Source organism: Prionailurus viverrinus, chromosome D2 (genome assembly GCF_022837055.1).
Source record: "Prionailurus viverrinus isolate Anna chromosome D2, UM_Priviv_1.0, whole genome shotgun sequence".
Lineage (NCBI taxonomy): Eukaryota > Metazoa > Chordata > Mammalia > Carnivora > Felidae > Prionailurus > Prionailurus viverrinus.
Window position 1 is genome coordinate 61,593,647 of NC_062571.1, and position 22,847 is coordinate 61,616,493.

The 22,847-nt window shown below is 46.6% G+C and overlaps 1 protein-coding gene across 13 annotated transcripts in view; it reads left to right on the forward strand.

Annotated features, from left to right (window-relative positions):
• The window catches only part of SFXN2 (sideroflexin 2), a 59,158-nt gene extending 39,507 nt beyond the window's left edge, over positions 1 to 19,651 (forward strand). For 10 of the 13 annotated variants that reach the window (XM_047825935.1, XM_047825929.1, XM_047825931.1 and 7 more), the window contains 11 exons: positions 9,859 to 10,043; positions 10,219 to 10,389; positions 11,371 to 11,469; positions 12,214 to 12,289; positions 12,565 to 12,650; positions 13,934 to 13,994; positions 14,351 to 14,417; positions 15,143 to 15,192; positions 15,527 to 15,576; positions 17,600 to 17,647; positions 18,482 to 19,651. In XM_047825935.1, coding sequence (XP_047681891.1) covers positions 9,883 to 10,043; positions 10,219 to 10,389; positions 11,371 to 11,469; positions 12,214 to 12,289; positions 12,565 to 12,650; positions 13,934 to 13,994; positions 14,351 to 14,417; positions 15,143 to 15,192; positions 15,527 to 15,576; positions 17,600 to 17,647; positions 18,482 to 18,581 — 969 coding nt within the window. In that variant the 5' untranslated portion in view covers positions 9,859 to 9,882 and the 3' untranslated portion in view covers positions 18,582 to 19,651. The other 3 variants (XM_047825932.1, XM_047825938.1, XM_047825939.1) reach the window with 3 other exon arrangements.
• The last annotated feature ends 3,196 nt before the right edge of the window (positions 19,652 to 22,847 follow it).

Below are 22,847 nucleotides of genomic sequence, written 5' to 3' on the forward strand. Positions count from 1 at the left end.
AGAGGGAGACGCAGAATCTGGAGCAGGCCCCAGGCCCTGAGCTGTCAGCACGGAGCCCAACTCGGGGCTTGAACTCACGAGCTGTGAGATCATGACCTGAGCTGGAGTTGGACACTTAACTGACTGAGCCATCCAGGCGCCTCTCATTGTTTTACTGCTAATTCAGACCTCCGTACTTTCTTTAAAGCCTTAATACCCAGTTGCTGAGAAACTTGACCTTTTATTCAGTATTTACTTGAATTCTTGAACTAGGTGCTAGGGTAGCAGAGTGAGCAAAATGGACATAATCCCTGGCTCCAAGGAGCTTATGGCCTAGAGGGGAAGGTAGGCATTAATTAATAACACAGAGGGACGCCTGGGTGGCTCATTTGGTTAAGTGTCTGACTCTTGATTTTGACTCAGGTCATGATCTCACGGTTAGGGAGTTGGAGCCCCATGCCCCGAGTCCGGCTCTGCATTGATAGCCCAGAGCCTGCTTGGGATTCTCTCTGTCTGTCTGTCTGTCTGTCTCTCTCTCTCTCTGTGTGTGTGTGTCTCTCTCTCTGTCTCTCTCTCTCCCTCTCCTTCTCCCTCTCCCTCTCCTCTCTTTCTGCCCCACCCCCCAAATAAATAAACTTAAAAAAAATTTTAAAACTGAAACCACAGAGTGTTAAGGCAAACTGGTGGGGCGCCTGGGTGGCGCAGTCGGTTGAGCGTCCGACTTCAGCCAGGTCACGATCTCGCGGTCTGTGAGTTCGAGCCCCGCGTCAGGCTCTGGGCTGATGGCTCGGAGCCTGGAGCCTGTTTCCGATTCTGTGTCTCCCTCTCTCTCTGCCCCTCCCCCGTTCGTGCTCTGTCTCTCTCTGTCCCAAAAATAAATAAACGTTGAAAAAAAAATTAAAAAAAAAAAAAAGGCAAACTGGTATGGCTCTGAAGAAAGAGCATAGAGCCAAGAGGGCTTACACAGAACACCTCATCTAGTTGCCAGGATAGAAGTGGTAAGGGTCCTTCAAAGGATTCCCTGAGGAAAGGTTTAAGCCAAGATCTAAAGGATGAGTAGGTGCTTCCTTGCAAGTAACTCTGGACTGTCCTGGAGAGCAAAAGGCTACTTTTTGAGGGAGAGGGTGGACCCTTGAAGTTATGTGCTAATACATCTGCTTTTCAAGCTGCTATTTATTCTTTTTTTTTTTTTTTTAATTTTTTTTAACGTTTATTTATTTTCGAGACAGAGAGAGACAGAGCATGAACAGGGGAGGAGCAGAGAGAGAGGGAGACACAGAATCTGAAACAGGCTCCAGGCTCTGAGCTGTCAGCACAGAGCCTGACACCGGGCTCGAACTCACGGGCCGTGAGATCATGACCTGAGCCGAAATCGGACGCTTAACCGACCAAGCCACCCAGGGGCCCTCAAGCTGCTATTTATTCTGAGCTGGTTCTGCTGTGCCTTCCCTGGAAGCTATAGGGGTACATGGGTCTTTACTGGGGTGGGAGTCTTGGGTAGAATTCTTCTTTTGTTTTACCTCTACTTAATATAAAACATTTATTTTTAACTAGTCCTATGGCTTCCATCAGCAATATGTTTCCTTTCCCTAATACTGTCAATACTGGCTTTGTTTGCTTAATTTTGTGAGTGCTTTTGGAGTTTGGTGAATGTATAACTCGAGATGACTTTAAATCTTGCTCAAACTGTGCCTATGAACTTGTTATGTGACATGTATAGAAAATCCTCAGTTAAGGTGATGTTTTTCTTTTTTTCTAAGTTTATTTATTTTGAGAGAGAGGGAGGGAGGGACAGGGGCAGAGGCAGAGAGAGGGAGAGAGAGAATCCCAAGCAGGCTCTGCACTGTCAGCGTGGAGCCCAATGTGGGGCTCGAACTCACAAACTGTGAGATCATGACCTGAGCTGAAGTCGGACACTTAACCGACTGAGCCACCCAGGCGCCCCAAGGTGTGTTTTTCAAGGAAAAATAAAAGACCTAGTTGTAGAAGATAGAGAGTTAAATCTGAAAATTATTCCTTTAAAAAACAAAAAAAAAGGATGGGTAGGTGTTAGTGAAGAGGGGAAGGAAGAGTATTCTGGACAGGGAATGGCATTTGTAAAGGACCTGAGACAGGTGGCAGCCTACTGCATTTAAGAAAGTCTCGTGGTACTTGGAACTCAACACATGGAAAATCCAACTACCTGTTTTGTCTTTAAAAAAATTTTTTTTTAAATGTTTTTATTTATTTTTGAGACAGAGCATGAGCAGGGGAGGGGCAGAGAGAGAGGGAGACATGGAATCCAAAGCAGGCTCCAGGCTCCAAGCTGTCAGCACAGAGCCTGACACGGGGCTCGAACCCACGAGCCATGAGATCATGACCTGAGCTGACGTCGGTTGCTTAACGGACTGAGCCACTCAGGCGCCTCTCCCTGTTTTCTCTTAAAGACTGTTTTTCTATATTCTTTGTCTCGTCACATTATGGTCCAAATCAGAAATCCTGTATATCACTCTGGATACTTGTGATGTGTCAATTTATCTAGGTCAAATACCCTCCCCACCCCCCACCCCCCAGTCCCCCTCTCTGGTATGCTTCCAGTTTTTTGTGATCTGGGAGGGAGAAACAGCTATTTTGTAGCGCACACACCTCCCAGTAATTCGATCAAACATGAATTTGGGTGCTGTGGTGAAGGGATTTTGCAAATGTAATTAAAGTCCTAATTGGTTAGCTTTGAGTTAATCTAAAGGGAGATTATCCTGGGTGGCCTGATTTAATCAGATGGAATCCCTTTAAAAGAGGGCTAGGCATCCCCTGGGGTCACAAACTGCTGCCATAGCTGGGCCTTCATTGCTCTCCTTCCCTCCCAGGATCATCCCTTGGTAACTGCTTGCAGCTGCTGGCTTTAGGCTTGCCTAGCAGAATTCCCACAATTACATAAGCCAGTTTTCTAATTCCTCATACTAAACCCATTTTTATATATTTATCAATATTAGGTGAGTATATATAAAGGATATATGTATCCTATTGATTCTGCACCTGTGCTCGAACCCTGACTAATAGACTGTTTCTCCTGTAGCCAGTCATTCAGCAAATCCCAAGCTTCTGCTGCTTTAACAGTTTCTGTCCTTTTGGTCCCTCCTCTCTGTTCCTGTGCATCTGGTTTCATATGAACTCCACGTCTTCTTGCCTGGATCATTGAAGTTCCCTTCCAGCTGGTCTCTTTGTATCCTGTGAAGTCCTACCACACTGAGTTTATTTTCATGTCATTGCCCAGAGTTTTCTTTCTTTTCTTTTAACATTTATTTATTTTTGAGAGCGCACAAGCGGGGGAGGGGCAGAGAGAGAAGGAGACACAGAATCCAAAGCAGGGTCCAGGCTCCGAGCTGTCAGCGCAGAACCTGATGTGGGGCTTGAGCCCGTGAACCGTGAGATCATGACCTGAGCTAAAGTCGGATGCTTAACCAACTGAGCCACCCAGGCGCCCCTAATTTTGTTTTTAACATTTATTTATTTTTGAGAGACAGAGAGAGACAGAATACAGGTGGGGAACAGGGTTATCTTTCTAAATGACACATCTGATCTTGTCACTCTGCTTAAAATCTTGTAATGGCTTCCTGAAATTTCTCAGGCAAAAATTCAAAAGCTGTTTTTAAAAAAAGAAAAAAGATTTTATTTTTGGGGTGCCTGGATGGCTCAGCAGGTTAAGCATCCTACTCTTGATCTCGGCTCAGGTCATAATCTCAACAATTCATGGGTTGGAGCCCTGCTTTGGGCTCCGTGCTGATGGTGTGGAGCCTGCTTGGGATTCTGTCTCTCCCTCTCTCTCTGCCTCTCCCTCACTCATGCACTCTCTCCCTTTCTTTATCTCTCTCCCTTAAAATAAATAAATAAACTTAAAAATTTTTTTTTAACGTTTATTTATTTTTGGGACAGAGAGAGACAGAGCATGAACGGGGGAGGGGCAGAGAGAGAGGGAGACACAGAATCGGAAACAGGCTCCAGGCTCTGAGCCATCAGCCCAGAGCCCAATGCGGGGCTCGAACTCAGGGACCGCAAGATTGTGACCTAGCTGAAGTCGGACGCTTAACCGACTGCGCCACCCAGGCGCCCCAAATAAATAAACTTTAAAAAGATATTTTATTTTTAGGTCATCTCTACACCCAATGTGGGGCTTGAACTCACAACCTTGAGAATCAAGAGTCACACATTCTACCAACTGAGCCAGCCAGGTGCCCTACAAGCCTTAGCTTTTTTATATAACGTCATTTTCTTTCCTGTCTTAGCATATCAATTTTACTTCCTTTGAAAAAAAAGTGTTAGTGGTTCCCTAGAGTTTGCCACGTACATTTACAGCTAATCCGAGTCCACTTTCAAATAACACTAAACCGCCTCGAGCGTAGTGCCAGTAACTTACGCAAGTATTCCTAGCTACTGCCTTCTGTTACAGCACTGCTGTTATTCATGTGGAGTATCCATAAGCTGTAATCATCGAATACATTGTTGCTGCTCTTATTTTGAACAAACTGTTATCTGTTTACTGTTAACAAGTAGAATAAGAAAAATAAAGGGGTGCCTGGCTGGCTTAGCTGGTAGAGCATGTGACTCTGGATCGCAGGGTTATAAGTTTGAGCCCCACATCGGGTGTAGATGTTACTTAAAACAAAAAAAAAGAAAAAAATTTATTTTGCCTTCATTTATTCCTTCTGACACTCCTTTATGTAGGTCTGAATTTATGACCTGTATCATTTTTTTCTCTCTCTGAAGAACTTCTCATATCTCTCAAGGCAGGTCTATTGGTGATAAATTCCCTCAATTTTGTTTTCTGGGAAAGCCCATATTTCTCCTTCACTTTAAAGGATAATTTTGCTGGTGTAGAATTCCAGGTTGGTGGGGTTTTTTTTCTTTCAGTGCTTTAAATATTTCACTCTACTTTCCTTGCTTGCGTGGTACCTGAGGAGAAATCCAATATAGTTCTTTGTTCTTCTGTAGGTAAGGTGTTTTCTTTTCCCTACCTCAGACTTCTTCCTTGACTTTCTTTGTCTTGATTTTCTGCAATTTGAAATATAATGTGACTAGGTGTAGTTTTTTTTTTTTTTAATTTTAATCCGAGTATAGTTAACATGTAGTGTTATATTAGTTTCAGGTGTACAATGTAGTAATTTATTTAGTTCTGTATATTACTCAGTACTCATCATAAGTGTACTTTTTTTTAATGTTTATTTTTGGGAGAGAGAGAGTGAGTGAGCATGAGCAGGGTAGAGGCAGAAAGAGGGAGACAGAGGATCTGAAGCAGGCTCCACACTGTGAGTGCAAAGCCCAATTAGGGGCTTGAACTCATGACTGTGAGATCGCGACCTAAGCCGAAATCAAGAGTCGGCCACTTAACCAACTGAGCCACGCAGGTGCCCCATGGTAAGTGTACTCTTAATCCACTTACCTGTTCCATCCATTCTTCCACCCACCTCTGCTCTGGTAATCATCAGTTTGTTCTCTATAGTTAAGAGTCTGTTTTTCTGTTGTCTTTTTTCTTTGTTCATTTGTTTTGTTTTTGAATTCCACATATAAGCGGAGATGTATGCTATTTGTTTTTCTCCGACTTATTTCACTTAGCATAATACTCTGTAGGTCCATCCATGTTGTTGCAAATGTCAAGATTTCATTTTTTTTATGGCTGAGTAATATTCCATTGTACACATATACCACATCTTTTTTTTTTATCCATTCATCTATCCATGGATACTTGGGCTGCTTCCGTAATTTGGCTATTGTAAATAATGCTGTAATAAACATAGAGGTGCACGTATCTTCTCAAATTAGTGTTTTCATATTCTCTGGGTAAATACCCAGTAGTGGAATTTCTGGGTCATATGGTAATTCTATTTTTAATTTTTTGAGGAACTTCCATACTGTTTTCCATAGTGGCTATAACAGTTTGTATTCCTATCTAGGTGTAGTTTTTTTTTTTTCTTCAAAGTTTATTTATTTTTGAGAGGGAGGGAGAGAGAGAGAAGGGGGAAGGACAGAGAGAGAGAAAGAGAGAGAGAGAGTCCCAAGCACGCTCTGTGCTTTCAGTGCAGAGGCTGATGTAGGGCTCAAACTCCGCGAACTTTGAGTTCATCACCTAAGCTGAAATCCAGAGTCAGACGCCTAAGTGACTGAGCCACCCAGGCTCACCTAGATTTTTTTTTTTTAATTAAAAAAAATTTAAAAAAAAAAAATTTTTTTTTCAACGTTTTTTATTTATTTTTGGGACAGAGAGAGACAGAGCATGAACGGGGGAGGGGCAGAGAGAGAGGGAGACACAGAATCAGAAACAGGCTCCAGGCTCTGAGCCATCAGCCCAGAGCCCGATGCGGGGCTCGAACTCAGGGACCGCGAGATCGCGACCTGGCTGAAGTCGGACGCTTAACCAACTGTGCCACCCAGGCGCCCCCCCAAAAAAATTTTTTTTTCAACGTTTATTTATTTTTGGGACAGAGAGAGACAGAGCATGAACGGGGGAGGGGCAGAGAGAGAGGGAGACACAGAATCGGAAACAGGCTCCAGGCTCTGAGCCATTAGCCCAGAGCCCGATGCGGGGCTCGAACTCACGGATCGCGAGATCCTGACCTGGCTGAAGTCAGACGCTTAACCGACTGCGCCACCCAGGCGCCCCTAAGATTTTTTTTTAATCTTATTTTTTTTAACGTTTATTTATTATTGAGAGACAGACAGACAGACAGACAGAGCGTGAGCATGAGCAGGGGAGGGGCTGAGAGACGGGGACGCACAGAATCTGAAGCAGGCTCCAGGCTCTGAGCTGTCAGCACAGAGCCCAACACGGGGCTCGAACTCATGAACTGTGAGATCATGATCTGAGCTGAAGTCAGACACTCAACTGACTGAGCCACCCAGGTGCCCCTAGATTTTTTAAAAAGACTTATTTCTAAGTAATCTACACCCAATGTGGGGCTTGAACCCACCACCCCGAAATCAAGAGTCATATGCTCCATTGACTGAGCCAGCCAAGCACCCTTAGGTGTAGATTTTTTGGTAGTTATCCTTCTTGCTGTTTTCTGAGCCTCTTGGACTTGTGGTTTGATGTCTGTCATTCATTTTGGAAAATTCTCAGTCATTATTGCTGCAGATATTTCTTCTGTTTCCTCCCCTCTTCATCTTCTGCATTCCCATTACATGTATGTTATACCTTATGTAATTGCCCCAGGGTTCTTGGATTTTCTATTCTGGTTTTTTCATTTTACTTTTTCTCTACTTTTCAGTTGGGGAGTTTGCTACTGACACATATTTAAGCTCATTGATTCTTTCCTTGGCCATGTCCAAGGTACCAATGAGCTTGTGAAAGGAATTCTCAGGGGTGCCTGGCTAGTACAGTCAGTAGAGCATGTGACTCTCAATCTCCCAGTCATGAGTTCAAACCCCACGTTGGGCATGGAGCCTACTTTTTTAAAAAAAAGAGGGGCGGGGGCCCCTTCGCTCAGTTGGTTAAGCATCCAATTCTTGATTTTGACTCAGGTCATGATCTCATGGTTCGTGAGTTTGAGCCCTGCGTCAGGCTCCGCACTGACAGCACAGAGCATGCTTAGGGTTGTTTTTCTCTCTGCCCCTCCCATATGCTCTCTTTCTCAAAATAAATACATAAATTAAAAAGTATATATTAAAAATAAAAGGAGTTTGACACTCACCATATTAAATGGGGTGCTTGGCTTGCTTCGTTGGTAGACCATGCAACTCTTGATCTCAGGGTTGTGAGTTTGAGCCCCACGTTGGGTGTGGAGATCACAAAATCTTTTAAAAATAAAAAGGTGGGGCGCCTGGGTGGCTCAATCAGTTAAGCATCTGACTTCGGTTCAGATCATGATCTCGTGATTCGTGAGTTCAAGCCCTGCTTTGGACTCTGTGCTGACAGTTTGGAGCCTGGAGCCCGCTTTGGATTCTGATTTGTAACATTTCCTTTTGATTCTTTCTTAGAGTTTCCATTCCTTTGCTTACATTGTCCATCTGTTCTTTGCATGTTGTCCACTTTCCCATTGGAGCCCTTAGCATATCGGTGATAGTTTTTTAAATTCCTTTTTTTAAAACAACTTTAATGTTTTTTTAATTTTTATTTTTGAGAAAGAGAGAGAGGGCATATGCGTGCGCGCAAGTCAGGGAGGGGCAGGGAGAGAGGGAGACACAGAATCCGAAGCAGAGTTCTAAAGTAAATCAGGCTGAGTTAAAATCCTGGCTCTGCCACTGGCTAATACTTGTGTGACTTGGTAAAGTTGCTTATCTGTGCCCTAGTTTTCTCATCCTTACCATGGGGTTAGATTAAAGGGTATTTATTTTATAGGGTTATTGTGAAGATAAATTCAGAAAATGCATGTAAGCACCAAGCAAAGTGTCTAGCATAGAGTCAAAGTTCAGTAAGTGTTAGCTGTGATAAATATCATCTGGTCCCCACATGCCGCGGTCAACACTGGCTGTTCTTTTTGCCTGGGACACCTCTCCTCTATCTATCTTCTACCCATCCTTCAAAACATTATTTCTTGTTTTTGCAAAGCATGTTCAGAATCCCTCATCTGTTTTATTTGTGTTTTAAAGTTTATTTATTCATTTTGAGAGAGAGATAGTGCAAGTGGGGGAGAAGCAGAGAGAGGGAAAGAGAGAGAATCCCAAGCAGGCTCTGAAATGTCAGTGCCTGATGTGGAGCTTGAACTCAAGAACCACGAGATCGTGACCTGAGTGGAAACCCAAGAGTTGGACCTTAACCGACTGAGCCACGCAGGCGCCCTATCCCTCGTCCATTTTAGATAAAGTGATCATATAATTAACTACCCCAAACAGGACACTTTTGAGAGTGGAAGGGGATGCTATTAACAATTGCCCCAGGACAATAATCCCAGGAAAACTGGGAGATAAGGTCGTCTCAATTTTAGATGCCTCTTCTCGGGTTTTCCATTGCCCTCAGTGTCCACAGCATTGTTCACACTGCTGTCCTTGTGGCTTTACTTGTCTTTTACCTCCCATTCTGTAACTCCTTGAGGGCAGGTGCATTACCTCAGTCAGAGCCATGGCCTGAGACCTCTCACAGGACCAGCATGCACCACACACGTACACAGAAGTGATGAGAGTGATCATGCCACATGTTCATTTTCACCTTTGTCTGTAATTGTTTCTACCTTGAATGTGATCCATGCTTTTGGCCTCTTTCAGATCAATCTATCATCATCATCTTTTTCTTCTTCTTCTTCTTCTTCTTCTTCTTCTTCTTCTTTAAAATTTTAATGCTTTTATTTATTTTTGAGAGAGAAAAAGAGACAGAGCGCCAGCAGGTGAGGGCAGAGAGAGAGGGAGACACAGAATCTGAAACAGGCTCCAGGCTCTGAGCCATCAGCACAGAGCCCTACGCGGAGCTCAAACTCACGAACCACAAGATCATCACCTGAGCCGAAGTCGGATGCTTAACCAACTGAGCCATCCAGGCACCCCAGATCAATCTGTCTTCTGGGGTGCACGTTCCAGCTCTTCTGGGAAGCCCCCTTTTCTTACTTTGCTCCCCCATCTCTGCTTTCTCTCATCTCCTGTACGTACTGTTGCATATATATTATATCCTGTTCATGGGTGGGCTCTTGTTCCCCAGTAACACTCAGCTCCCCAAGGATAGGCACGGTGTTGCCCTTTTTTCCAGTGTCTCCCACAGTATGGTCAAGCACAGGGCTGGCTACCAGCAGGCACTCAGGAAACACATGTTAGTGTCGGTTTCTCAGTCTGGGACCATTCACTGGGGCCTGCCCAAACTTAGTCAAACGATGCTAGTGGTGGGTGAAAGCAGGCATTCTACAACTGGGGGAGGTGTTCAGGGCCTCCGGGGCAGACTGTAGTTTGGGGGACAATCCTCATTTCCCCTCTCTGTTCCTTAAGTCCCCAGTTTTGTGTGTGAACAAGATGGAGGCTGATCTGTCTGGCTTTAACATTGATGCTCCCCGTTGGGACCAGTGCACTTTCCTGGGGCGGGTGAAGCACTTCTTCAATATCACAGACCCTCGCACTGTCCTGGTACCAGAGCGGGAGCTGGACTGGGCCAAGGTGACGGTGGAGAAGAGCAGGTGAGCAGCTAGGGGGGAGGGGGCTGGAGGCACTGGGGCAACACTGATGGATCCCTGTGGAGAAGGTGGAAACTAAAGATATGGGAATAGGCAGAGCTCTCAGGAAGGGGGGGAGCAGGATGACCTGGGGCAAGGGGCCTGGGAGGTAACTGTGTCCATTATCCTTGGGTGGCAGGATGGGTGTTGTGCCCCCAGGCACCCAAGTGGAGCAGCTGCTGTATGCCAAGAAGCTGTACGACTCAGCCTTCCATCCTGACACCGGGGACAAGATGAATGTCATCGGGCGGATGTCCTTCCAGGTCCCTGGTGGCATGATCATCACGGGCTTCATGCTCCAGTTCTACAGGTGGAACCTGGGAGCAAGGTGGTGGGCAGTGTGGCCACTTGGATCTGCTAGGCAGGGAGCCATATTATGATGACAATCACAGCCATCTTTATTGACCCCTTACCAAATACCAGGCACTGTGTGAAATTCTTTGCGTATGTTACCTCACTTAATCTTCTCATCAGCCCTACAGAGAGGTGCTGTATAGAGGAAGAACGGAGATTCTAGAGAGGTGACGTAACTTGTCCAAGTCCACACACAGCCAGGAAATATGGGTGCCTCTCTAGAACTCTCAACGAATCAGCCATCCTGCTTCCCTCTTTAGAAAGTACTTATTCAACAATGAAGTACTAACGTATTTTTATAACGTAATGTCCCAGTAAAAAATATAGGAAGGTGACCCCCCCCGCCCCTCCTCCCCACCCCCAAAATTAGGAAGACCTATAGGAGAGAATAAACTTTCTCTGTAGCTGCTGGATATTTTACTCCTCTCCTTTCCCCTCTTCTTTCTGCCCCTTCTCCCCCATGCATCCATTTGTCCAGCCAGGCCTTGGGCTGGGCCCGAGCCAGGCCTTGGGCCAGGTGTTAGGCATATAAAAACTTTAGCCCCTGTCCTTAAAGAGCTTCTCCAGTTTTGTTGAGGAAACCAACAAGTAAACAGTTACAGGTCAGCTTGCTAATAGGTAGGTTGTGGGGAGAGCATGGGGTTGTGAGAACGGAGAGCATAGAATGACTCATTGTTCCAGGAAGGGCCGGGGAAGGGTCAGGAAGGTTTTGAAGAAGTGATGTCTCAACAAAGCAAGATTTAGCCACGTATGAAAGGGGTGTGTGTGTGTGTGTGTGTGTGTGTGTGTGTGTGTGTTCCAGGCAGAGGGACCAGCCTGTGCAAAAGCCCAGGTGCATGAAACAGCATGGGAAGTTTGGGGAACAGCAGGTGATCTGGATTGTACACCAAGCCTTGCATTGACTCCCCTCTGCGTCTCTGGGCCTTCCTTATGGTAGGACGATGCCGGCTGTGATCTTCTGGCAGTGGGTGAACCAGTCCTTCAATGCCTTAGTCAACTATACCAACAGGAATGCAGCTTCCCCTACATCAGTCAGGTAGGAGACTTGAACCCCAGGCTGTCCACGTGGGTCAGGAGCAGGTAGCTGTCCTCGTGAGGGGAACAGCCCTTCTAAAGGGTTCTCGGGCTATCTTCTCCAGGCGGGGCTTATTCTGGGCAGGTGACCAAGTCCCTCTTTTTACGGTTTGCAAGTATTTTCTGAGGCTGACTAGGAGAGTATCTTCCTAGACTAGTTCAAAGTTCATTCATTCATTCATTCTCAAATATTTCTGGGGTAGGTGTTAAGTGCCAGGCATGGTTCTAAGGTCCCTGTTCTTATGGAATTTAAGGACTTGTAAGGAAGCAAGCACGATAATCTTAGATTGTAACTGCTGCCATTAAGGAAATAAACAGGTGACAAGGTAACAAACAGCAGAGGGGCATCTGTGTAGATGGGCTGGTTGGGGGAAGTGTTTTCTGTGGAGACCGTATTTCTGCGGATTTCTGAAGGATAAGGATTTAGCAACGTGGAGCCGACAGAAGAATTCCCCATATAGGGAGCGACAGCATGCAAGGGTTCTGAAGCAGAAATGAGTTTGCTCTTTGCTTAAAGTACTGAAGGTGGCCCAGGGGGCTGGAGCGTTGTGTGTGTTTAGGGGGGCGTGTCATAAGACAGGATGGAGGATAGTTCACATGAGCTTCTCAGGCATGAAGCCTCGTGTCCAGACTTTCTCAATGAAGTCTTGGTCTTGCCCTCAGCCAGCAGGGCTCCCCACTCCCAAGCGTGTCTTTCCTCCACTAGGCAGATGGCCCTTTCCTACATCACAGCCACAACCACCGCGGTGGCCACTGCTGTGGGCATGAACATGTTGACAAAGGTACGGTCTGGGGCGGCTGTGGGCATGGTGGCCACTAGGGGGCAGCAAAGTCCTAGGGAAAATTTTGCCCAGGCCTGGCACTACCCTTGTCTGGGTGAGTGGGGTATGGCCCAGAGCAAAGCCAACTAGTGGGAGAGGTAGCCGAGCTATCCCCAGGTTGGTCTTTCTTGGGTCTTTGAGGGAATTTGGGTTCCTAGACCAAATGTCTGGATGAGTGGCAGAAGCAAGGTCTCATTTCTTGGTTTATAGTCCTTATTGTTCCTTTCCCCCAACAGAGAGCTCCACCCCTGGTGGGCCGCTGGGTGCCCTTTGCCGCTGTGGCTGCTGCTAACTGTGTCAACATCCCAATGATGCGACAGCAGTGAGTATGGGGCTCCCTTTGCCTCCCTACAAACCCTAAGGTTAGTGGGGCCAGGGCAGGAAACCAAGGCAGTGGGTGGCTTTGGGGGCTGAGGTGGGTGTGGGGAGGGCTGCCGGGCTGCTCCAACAGTGATGGCCACAGGAGTGGCAGGTGACTTAGGTTTAGTCTGTGTTGAATGTTGTGGGAGTCATTTTTTGGATCGTGTGGGATGAGGGCGGGGGTAGGGTGGACTCTGGAGGTTTGTACGAGATCGTGTCCTTTCAACTGCAACTGCAATTTAAGTTGTGATCTCTGCCCACTTCCAAAGCCCTGGGCATTGCTTACAGAACGAAATGTAGCAAAGCGAGGCATCCAAAGATAGAACAGAGCCAAGAAGCTTTGAAAGAAGCCAGAGGAGTAGACAGATGTCTTCCAGGCACCGGGCTCTAAGCTTCGCAGCAGGAAAGGTTAAAGGAGAAATCCGTGTGTCTTGTAGTTCTTGTTTTCTGACTCGAGAAAGCATAGATGTTCCTCTGTTGTAAAACTTAATGATGTAATATACATAAAGCACTCACAGTAGCTCTTGGAAGGGATCAAGTGCTACCTAAGTGTTAGCAATTATTGCTGCTGTTACCGTCACGGCCTTCATCACCATCACCAGTCTCCAATAGCCCTGTTTTCTTGGGACTGCTAGCAAGCGGGAATTCAGCACAATAGCGCTTGTGGAAAGAGTCCACGACGGGAAGAGTCATGCATACACATTGTTCCTCTCTTTCCCTCCTCTATCCAGGTGCTCCTTCCCAACAAATGAATGAGCCCCAGCCACCTATCTGGTCTGGGGTCGAGTGCTGTCGAGAACTGGCCAGAGAATAATAGCCAGTGCAGCCACTATTTATGGAGCAGTCACTCTGTCAGGCGCCAGATTAAGTACTTTGCAGGCATTGGTCCCATTTAATCCTCACCATTCCTATGAAGCGAGTGCCATGATTATCCCCATTTTGCAGATGAGGATAACTGAGTCTTTAGAAGGATTTGGGAACCTGCTCAAGATCAAAGACTTACTCAGCATTTTCAGGATCCAACCTAGGCAGTCTGAGCTCTCTTAGCCTAGCTCTCTTAGCCACTGCCCTAGATCACTTCCAAGATGTCGCTCACTGGAATACAGAAGGAAGATCAAAGGGCCAGACTGTAGGAGGTGGCTTCCTGGAGCTGGAGTGTGCTGGCCTTGGTTACCTGCTGTGTCACATTGCTGGCAAGCTTCCAGCATACCCTTCCCACGTTCAGCAGCTCCTGTCTGTGTTTAGGGAACTCATCCAGGGCATCTGCGTGAAGGACGGAAATCACAATGAGATTGGTCATTCCCGGGTGAGCAGAGGCATCCCTTTGGAGTGGGAGGAGGGAATTCTCTTATACCCTGTTTTGTTGTTAGTGGCCCGGGTTCTGTTGCAGGGTCACCCTGACTCCGTCCTCCTTCCCCTTGATTTCTGTACATTTCTTGTTCAGAACAAGCTTGTCATGTCCTTTCTCCATCATTTCTGGTCCTGAAGCCATAAAAGTCTAGCTAGGTGAGAGAGGGTTGGGTGAGGATACAGCCCCTGACAGATCCATCCCTTCCCCTTTACCAACTCAGACCTGATCCTGACCCTTGACCCAGCCTGCTGGTGCAGCCCACGGATACTGGATGAGGTCATGCCTGACAACTTGCTCTTTTCTACCCTCAGAGAGCTGCGGCCATAGGCATCACCCAAGTGGTCATTTCTCGGATCACCATGGCAGCCCCTGGCATGAGTAAGATAAAGAAGTCCTCCTGTCCTGGGGGACCCTGGAACACGTGATGGAGGCCTCAACCACACTCAGCTTTTGGGTGGGAGGTGGGGCCCCAGCTTCTATAGCCATGCTTCTCAAAAAACAAATGATAATTCTGTGATGTGGTAGAAATTGCAACTGAGGCTATGCTGGGGACCATATTACATTGTATACACCTACCAGATCCACATGCTGTATACCTTACTCCTACATAGTGCTGGAGTGCAGAAGCCCACGGGAGACCACACTGTAGTTTCCAGAACATCAGTCAGTCAGAGATGTGGGGAAGAAAGTTCTTTTCATTCCACAGATATTCCTTAAGTACCTTCAATGTGCTGGGCACAGTGTGGGGTGCCAGGAAGACAGTGGTAAAGAAAATAAATCCCTTGCCCTGGTTTTGCTTTTAGCAGAGGCATGTTACAGAGTAGGATAGGAGATTTGTTTGCGTGAGCCTTCAAAGATTTAAGTTTTGAGAAGGACGCTTGGGGCCTGCAGTACATGTCCTGTCACAGGTGTGCAAGTGGAGAAGTTTGGGAAGCACCCTTCTCCTAGGACTTAGGGGACAGCTTGGGGGTGGCTGCACCTACACAGTCTTGAAGTATTTTCAGGAACGTCAGGGGAGGTGGAGGGAATCACCTGACTTTGGGAAGGGATCTTGGAGAGAGTCTTATGGCCTTCCCCCCGAGATTCTCCCTGGTCTCTTGCAGTCTTGCTGCCAGTCATCATGGAAAGGCTGGAGAAGCTGCATTTCATGAAGGTGAGTGGGGTTCCCTTTTGCATCTTCTCTGCCCAGAGCCCCCCAGCCATACTTAGGAGCACCTGATCCTCGTCCTTCCCTCTAGCTGCTGGCCTTACCTCCTTCAGGGAGGGCCCATACCAGTCCCCGCTGGCTGCCCGCTTTAGATGCCGTAGCTGGTTGCTTGGCTTTGTCCGTAGAGAGCAAGAGGAACCCCGTTCTCCCTCCTTCACAGCTAGGCGTTTCATGCCTGTGGGTTTCTGGCTGACTGAGCAGGGGTAGGGCAGGCGTGGGGTTCACATTAAGATCTGTAAATCTTACGTGGATCTTTCTTTTTCTTTTTTTTTTTGTCCAGAAAGTCAAGGTCCTGCATGCCCCGTTGCAAGTTCTGCTGTCGGGGTGCTTGTGAGTAACGCGTTTTCTCGTTGTGGGTTCTGTGGCAGCTGGGTCACCCAAGCACTGTCTTCTTGTGTCGCCCATGTTGGAGAACGTGCTTTCTTTTACCTGACTTCCATAGTGCCTGAGCTCTGTATGTGGGCCACACAGAGAGCTCTCGCCCCATCTTTCTTGAAGGCATCAGACTGGCTAGGCTGTATGCACACATCCGCATGGAGAGCGGAGTGCTTGGGTGCCCTCCTGTCCGGGGCCTCCTCTGACCTTCAGACTGGAGAAGAGAGGAAAACCACAATCCAGTCCCACTACAAAAAAGAAATGATAACTCTGTGGCAGTGATAGAGGTGTCCACTAATGCTGAGGTGGTAAACGTATTGCAATGTCTCACTGTATCAAGTCAACATGCTCTACACCTTACATGGACACCGTGTTCTATGGCAACTATATCTCAGTATAAATCAATTAAGTAAATACACAGACCTGCTGAGACATAACAGTGATGGGACAGCCTATGGCTGTCACGTGTCCCAACCTCGCACAAAAGGAAAACACCATAGGCGCCTGGGTGGCTCTGTCGGTTAAGCGTCTGTCTCTTGATTTTGACTCAGGTCATGATTTCTTGGTTTGCGAGATCGAGCCCTGTGTTGTGCTCTGTGATTACGGCACAGCCTGCTTGGGATTCTTTCTTAATCCCTCTCTCTCTGGTCCTAGCCCACTCACACTCTCTCCCTCCCGCCCCCCAAATACACAAACATTTGAAAAATAAGTAAATGGAGTGCCTGGGTGGCTCAGTGGGTTAAATGTCTTGGCTTTGGCTCAGGTTATGATCTCACAGTTCCTGAGTTCAAGCCCAGCGCTGGGCTCTGCACTGACAGCTCGGATTCTGTGTGTGTCCCTCTTTCTCTGCCCCTCCCCTGCTTGTGCACATGCGCGCGCTCTCGTGCTCTCTCTATCTCTCTCTCAAAAATAAATAAATAAATAAATAAGTAAATAAAACACAAGCCATGGCGGGGTGCTTCGGTGCCTGCCCTTGACTGGCTGTGTCCTAGTGTCAGTCACACTTTACAAGGCCATGGGGCTAATGACAATAACAAGAATAACCAACACGTACTGAGTGTTTCCTGTGTGTCCCTGCTGTGCTCATGGTTCACATCTATAATTTTGCTGAATCTCCTCCGCCCTAGAAGTATATATAGGGCCGTCATCTCCTTTTACAAATGAAGAAACCGGGGCTCAGAGAGATGGAGACACTCACCCAAGGCTCTGTAGCTCATAATTGCCGGAGTTGTGGTCGGATCCTCGGTAGTCTCCGAGGTGACTCTGCTTACTGAGTCACCACTGAGTGAGTGGTTACCACGAGCTGAGTGCCACATGTGCACTTTTCATTTAATCCCCACGGTGGCCCTGCAGAGTAGGTATCCTTGTCTTCCCCCTGCTGGCTCAGGGGTAACTCGCCCAATATGACACAGCGAGGAAGTAGCAAAGCTGGGATATGAACCTTGGTCTGTTAGATTCCCAAGTCCTGTAAGATAAGACCCTGGAGCTGAAACATCTGAGAACCTTAGAAATGCTCTTAAGCCCTTCCCCAGACCTCCTGAGTCAGCATCGCTTTTTAACAAGCCCCACGAGTTACTTGCACGCACAGTGAAGTTTGAGAAGCTGCCTTGTTCTGGTCTCCACCAGCCCAGGTGTTCATGGCTATGGGGGGCAGGACCTCAGGTGTCATAACCCTCACTGCTCAGTGCTTGTGGTCTTTAAGGCTGCTAGTTATACTCCCAGTGCCTTCGTTATCTTCATCTGCTTGGACAACAGGTGGATGTGGGAGGTGGAGGGAGGCTGATTCCATCCCATCCCAGAATGAATATCCTGGCACTGAGCGACCAAGGGAAGAGTTGCAGGGAGAGGAGCCATGGGGTGGCGGGGAGGGCAGGCTGGGTGAGTGGGCATCTCCTCCTTCCTTTGGGGGACTCAGAGATAGGATGTGAGTAGGCCTGTGGGGAGATGCCCCTGACACTTTGTTTCTCCTTTCTTCCAGCCTCATCTTCATGGTGCCAGTGGCCTGTGGGCTCTTCCCACAGAAATGGTAACAGCTCTTCGTTCCTTGCTTTGTTTTACTGAATGCCCTGTCCCTGCTCTCCCTGACCTGCCTGCTGTCCTGAAGGAGACAAGGAGGGGCAGGAAGGGCAGCATTTTTATCTGAGGACAAGTGCCTATCAGCCTAAACTCTGGGCCTCTTAGCCCCGGGGGGAATGGTAAACCAAAACAGAGCTCCAAGGGGTGGAGGCATGAGTGGCTTCCTCCCAGTGGAGCAAGGACTGCCTTGGAGGGAAGTAGGGGAACAACAAGAAACTTTCTGTCCCTGCTGGTTAGGTTATTAGATACATCCTCCCTGGCTAGATCTGGTCCTTGAAATTGAACAAAGGTACAGGTACTTATTCTGGCTTGTGTTTGCTAGGGGATGGATGACTTGGGCCTCTCTATTTCTCTTGCATGTCCTGGCAGGGAAGGGGTGTGAAAAGGGATGATGGAAAGGGGAAACAAAGCATCAGATTGTGGGAGGGGAGAGGATTAGCTCCAGGAGACCAAGTGCAGCTTGGATATATACCGAGAAGATACCAGGTTCCCCTGCTGTGGTATTCATATTTTAGTGTCGTCTGCTAGACTTCTGTGTTCCAAGCACACAGGAGAAGTGCTTGTGCTTGTAATTTTGCAGAGAAGATGGAAGTTTGGCACCAAGGAGAATGAAGTCAGGCCCGAGTAGAAGTAAAAGCAATATATTATGTTGTATAGAGGCCATTCATTCTGATGGAAAAATCAGGGAGGGCTTCTTAGAGATGGCATTTGAGTTGGACTTTATCTGACGATAATTTGTTGCTTGTCCAGTTGGCACGCTCATAATCCCCTTCTGTCTTCTCAGTGAATTGCCAGTTTCTTATCTGGAACCAGAGCTCCAAGACGCCATCAGAGCCAAGTATGGAGAACTTGTGCCTTATGTCTACTTCAATAAGGGCCTCTAAATGCCCCACCCCAGTAAGGACCAGTCTGTGCCCATATTCACCAGCTCCTCAGCTGCTCTGTATACCTGTCCCCTCATTCCTCTGCCCACAGGGCCTGAAGGCCAGGGTGGATTTGGGAGGTGGGGAGCCTCGTGTTTTCACCCAGGCTTATTGGACTCCAGAGGATGAAAGTGAACAAGGGGAGCAAAAGCCAAGTCTTCTATCTGTTCCTCCCTTAACCACCATCCCCTGGAGACCAGGAGCTGAGACCCCCTGAAGGAGATACTCAGACCATTTGGAAAAATTAGGAAACTTTGGGGATTCTAGTTCCAGCCAGGACTGGGGAAGAGCCCCTGGGACAAAAAGATGCTCTTACTCCTCTTCTCTTCCTCCTCATCTTGTCTCATGCTATGAAACTTTTTACCCTTGCAATTCTAGCCAACTCAGGAAGGGAGGGGAAGAAGCCTTTGCCAACGTGGGGCTCTTCTCTGTTCTTTCTCATTCTCGTCCCCACTGTCCCCTGGTCAGAAAGCGTCTTTGGGAGTGCTGCTAAACTTGAGATAGTCAGGCCGTTTCATGAGGCAGCAAAGTTTCATGGTGCTTTAAGCCCTGTCTATTGACACTGACTTTGATCTCCTAATGCTAAAATCATGTCTGATTTTGCTTCTCTGTGTTTGAAAAATAAGCCCACTAACTGTGAGTAAAAAGAATATATGTAGGCATTAACAGCACATTTTAATGGGTATATTTTCCTAGCTGCCTCCCTTCTCAGCCCATTGGGTTAAACACCAAAGACTAGTGTGTTCTGAATAGGAAAGAGAAGTTTTATTTGGATACCTCTGAGAAGTAACCAACCAGGACCAAAGAGCCTTAAAGGACACACAGCAAAGTGCAGCCATTTGCCCGTCCCATCTTGGCTGCTGTAGGTGACTTTTCAGGCTCGGGGTGGGGTGGGGTGGGGGTGGAAGGAGACCATTGTGGCTTACGAGGGATCAATGTCTGTCTGAGTTTCATCTAGTAGAATTTCCTGACTGTTCAAAGGATATCACTGTGAATCAAATAAATTTCTTGAAAGAGTGTAATGAACTGTATGCAGACTGAATTAGTAAAGCCTGGATGGAAAGCAGGATCTGGTCTCACTTTGACCTTGGCATGCAAGAGGTTATCACAACTATAAGGGAACCTGTCTGATGCCTGGAGGTGATTGTTTATTTCCCTTATTACAGAGGAAAAATCTGCTGGACGCTGCAGAATGGGAGCTTTGTTCTAGAGCAGCAAACCGTGGCTCAAGGGCCTAAGTCCACCTGCCACTTGTTTTTGTGTGCCTGGGAATTATATTTTAAAAGGCAAAAAAAGAAAAAGCCAAGAATATATGACAGAGACCCCCATGTATGTGGCATGCAAAGCATTAAAATATTTGCTCTCTGGCCCTGTACACAAAATGTTACCCCTGCTCTGGAGCAATGGTTCTTAATATATTTCAGAGTCACCTGGATGGGTTGTTAAAATAGAAATTGTGGGTCCAGATATATCTCTTGAGGCAAGGAAAACAAAAGCAAAAATAAACTATTGTTACTACACCAAAATAAAAAGCTACACAGCCGAAGAAACAGTCAACAAAACTAAAAGACAAGCTACTGAATGGGAGAAGATATTTGCAAATGACATAGCTGATACAGGGTTCTTAGCCAAAATACATAAAGAACTTATACAACTCAACACACACAAAAACAAATAATCCAGTAAAAAAAAAAAAAAAAAAAAAAAAAGGCAGGAAAAGGCCCCTGGCTGGCTCAGCTGGAAAAGCATGGACTCTTGATCTTGGGATTGTGGGTTCAAACCCCACGTTGGGTAGAGAGTATTTAAATAAAATTAGTTTTGTAAAAAAAAAAAAAGGGCAGAAGACATGAACAGACATTTCTCTGAAGAAGACATACAGGGGTGTGTGGGTGGCTCTGTCGTTTAAAGTGTCTTGACTCTTGATTTCGTCTCAGGTCATGATCTCATGGTTCTTGGGTTTGAGCCCTGTGTCGGGTTCTGTGTTGGCAGTGTGGAGCCTGCTTGAGATTCTCTCTGTTTATCCCCTGTGGCTCTCTCTCTCTCTCTCTCTCTCTCTCTCTCTCTCTCTCTCTCTCAAAATAAGTAAACATTAAAAAAATTTTAGGGGTGCCTGGGTGGCTCAGTTGCTTAAGCATCTGACGTTTTCAGCTTAGGTCATGAGTTCCCGGTTTTGTGGGTTCAAGCCCTATGTTGGGAGCCTGCTTGGGATTGTCTTCTCTCTCTGCCCCTCCCCTGCTCGCACTCTCTGTCTCTCTCAAAATAAGTAAAATTAAAACAAAACAGAATCATAAATTCATCCTTTTAAAGTGTACAATTCTATGGGTTTTAGTACATCCAGAGTTGTAATCATTATCACTAATTTCAGAATATTTTTATTACTCCCCAAAGAAACTCTGTACCATTTGGCAGTCTCTGGATTCCCTTCATCCCGCACCCCCTTGAAACTCCTTATCTACTTTCTGCCTTTATGGATTGGCCTATTCTGGACTTTTCATATAAAGGAAATCATACAGTTTATGGCCTTCTGTGTCTGACTTCTTTCATTTAGCATGATATTTTCAAAGTTCATCCATTCCATAACATGTGCAATTTGACTTTAGCTAATTTCTGAGCAGAAAAGTCTGCGTCTCTGAGCCAGCTTCCTTAGGATAGGAGCTCTGGCCTCCGCTTTGCCCATTTCCAAAGGCAAATAGGAAGAACATTACCAGAGCAAGTCAGAGCTTGGAAGCAGCCCCACACTGATGTTCTTTCAAGAATTGACAACCTTCTCCTTTCCTTCCCAGCTCCTTAAACTTCCTAGCATTCCTCCTCCTTTTATAGACAATCGCTCTTTTGGAAAAGTCTGAAGTTTGTAGTGGCTACAGTTTAGAGGACTTTAGAGAATGCTCCCTCAAACTGCACCTCAGCTCCATTTTGCAAGACCTCTCTGCTTCTCTTTGAGTTGGCACCTGTGGGATGTCAGAAGCCAGGTGATTAGGGTGACTCAAACGCCTTCGTGTGAGAAGTGTTAATCCAGACAGGTAGGATTTAGTGTTTGTCCCATGCAGCGGCTCAATTTAAGCTTTCAGGTAAAGAAAGGGAAGTTAGGACAAAAACCTGTGTTTGCTAAATTGAAATTAGCATCCTGATGATGATACCTGGCTTTTATATAGGAAGGCTTCTAAAACCTTGAAGCCAGGACTGAGACCCTGTGCTGTGAAAATAATTTGGCCTGTGCCTAGTACTGAATCTTTATTTCTCCCCTAGGGAGCTTGATTGTAGTATGGATGAATTTCTAAGACATTTGAGATTGGCAAAAACACTTGTTACCTTTTGTAACACTTGGGAAAGTAGGATCAAGATAGAGGCAGAACCAATCTCTTCACTCTTATCTGTTTCCCACTTTGCCACCATTTAAGCCAAGAACAAACTCCCTGTGGGCTCAGCCATGGGCTAGACTAGGCCAGGCTACAAAATGCTTTGGCAGGATTTTGAGAGGAAATTGGCAGCTACAGGAATCTGGCCTCTCTGGCATGGTTCTTCACTTGTTCGTTTATTTTACGAACATTGTTGGACTCATGGTTGGGCTTCGTACAAGATGTTGCAGGGATATCTTAAAAAAAAAAAAATAATAAAAATAACACCCGGTGTGCCATACAAAAAGCTGTGAATTTAGTGGTAGGGGCCAGCCAGGCAGATACTACAATCAGACACTGTGTTTTGGTGTTACGGGAATCCAGAAGAAGAAACAAGGGAGGGGGTGGGAACTAGAAGTTCCCCCAGCACACTGGGGCATCTCTTAAAAGAGTTTGGTGTAAGGGGAATGTGTGGGGAAATGTAGTGGCAGATGAGATAAAAAGAAGTAGGCAGGCATCAAGATACAAGAGAGAACCCTATTGAGTAGTTTGGACTATATATTCCGTAGGTAGTTGAAGTATTTCAAGAGGGAAAGCCGTAAGACAGTATGTCAAGAGCGCACTTGCTGTGGCGTGCGGCAGGCATTCCGAGAGGGAAGAATTGGCAACTAGGGCCAGCAGGGAGAGCATTTGTGTTTAGCCAGAAGATGAGAACACGGACGGAAACAATGGGAGTGGATTTCAGAGCGATTTCTGAGGTAGAGTCAATAGAATGGTGTCCCTGGAACTTGGGGTGACACGGCACCGTGCCTCAGGTAAAGGTATTATTTCACAGAGAATTCACACGGACCTAACCTACCACTGGGCGATTTGAGCGAAGGTACCAGGGCTG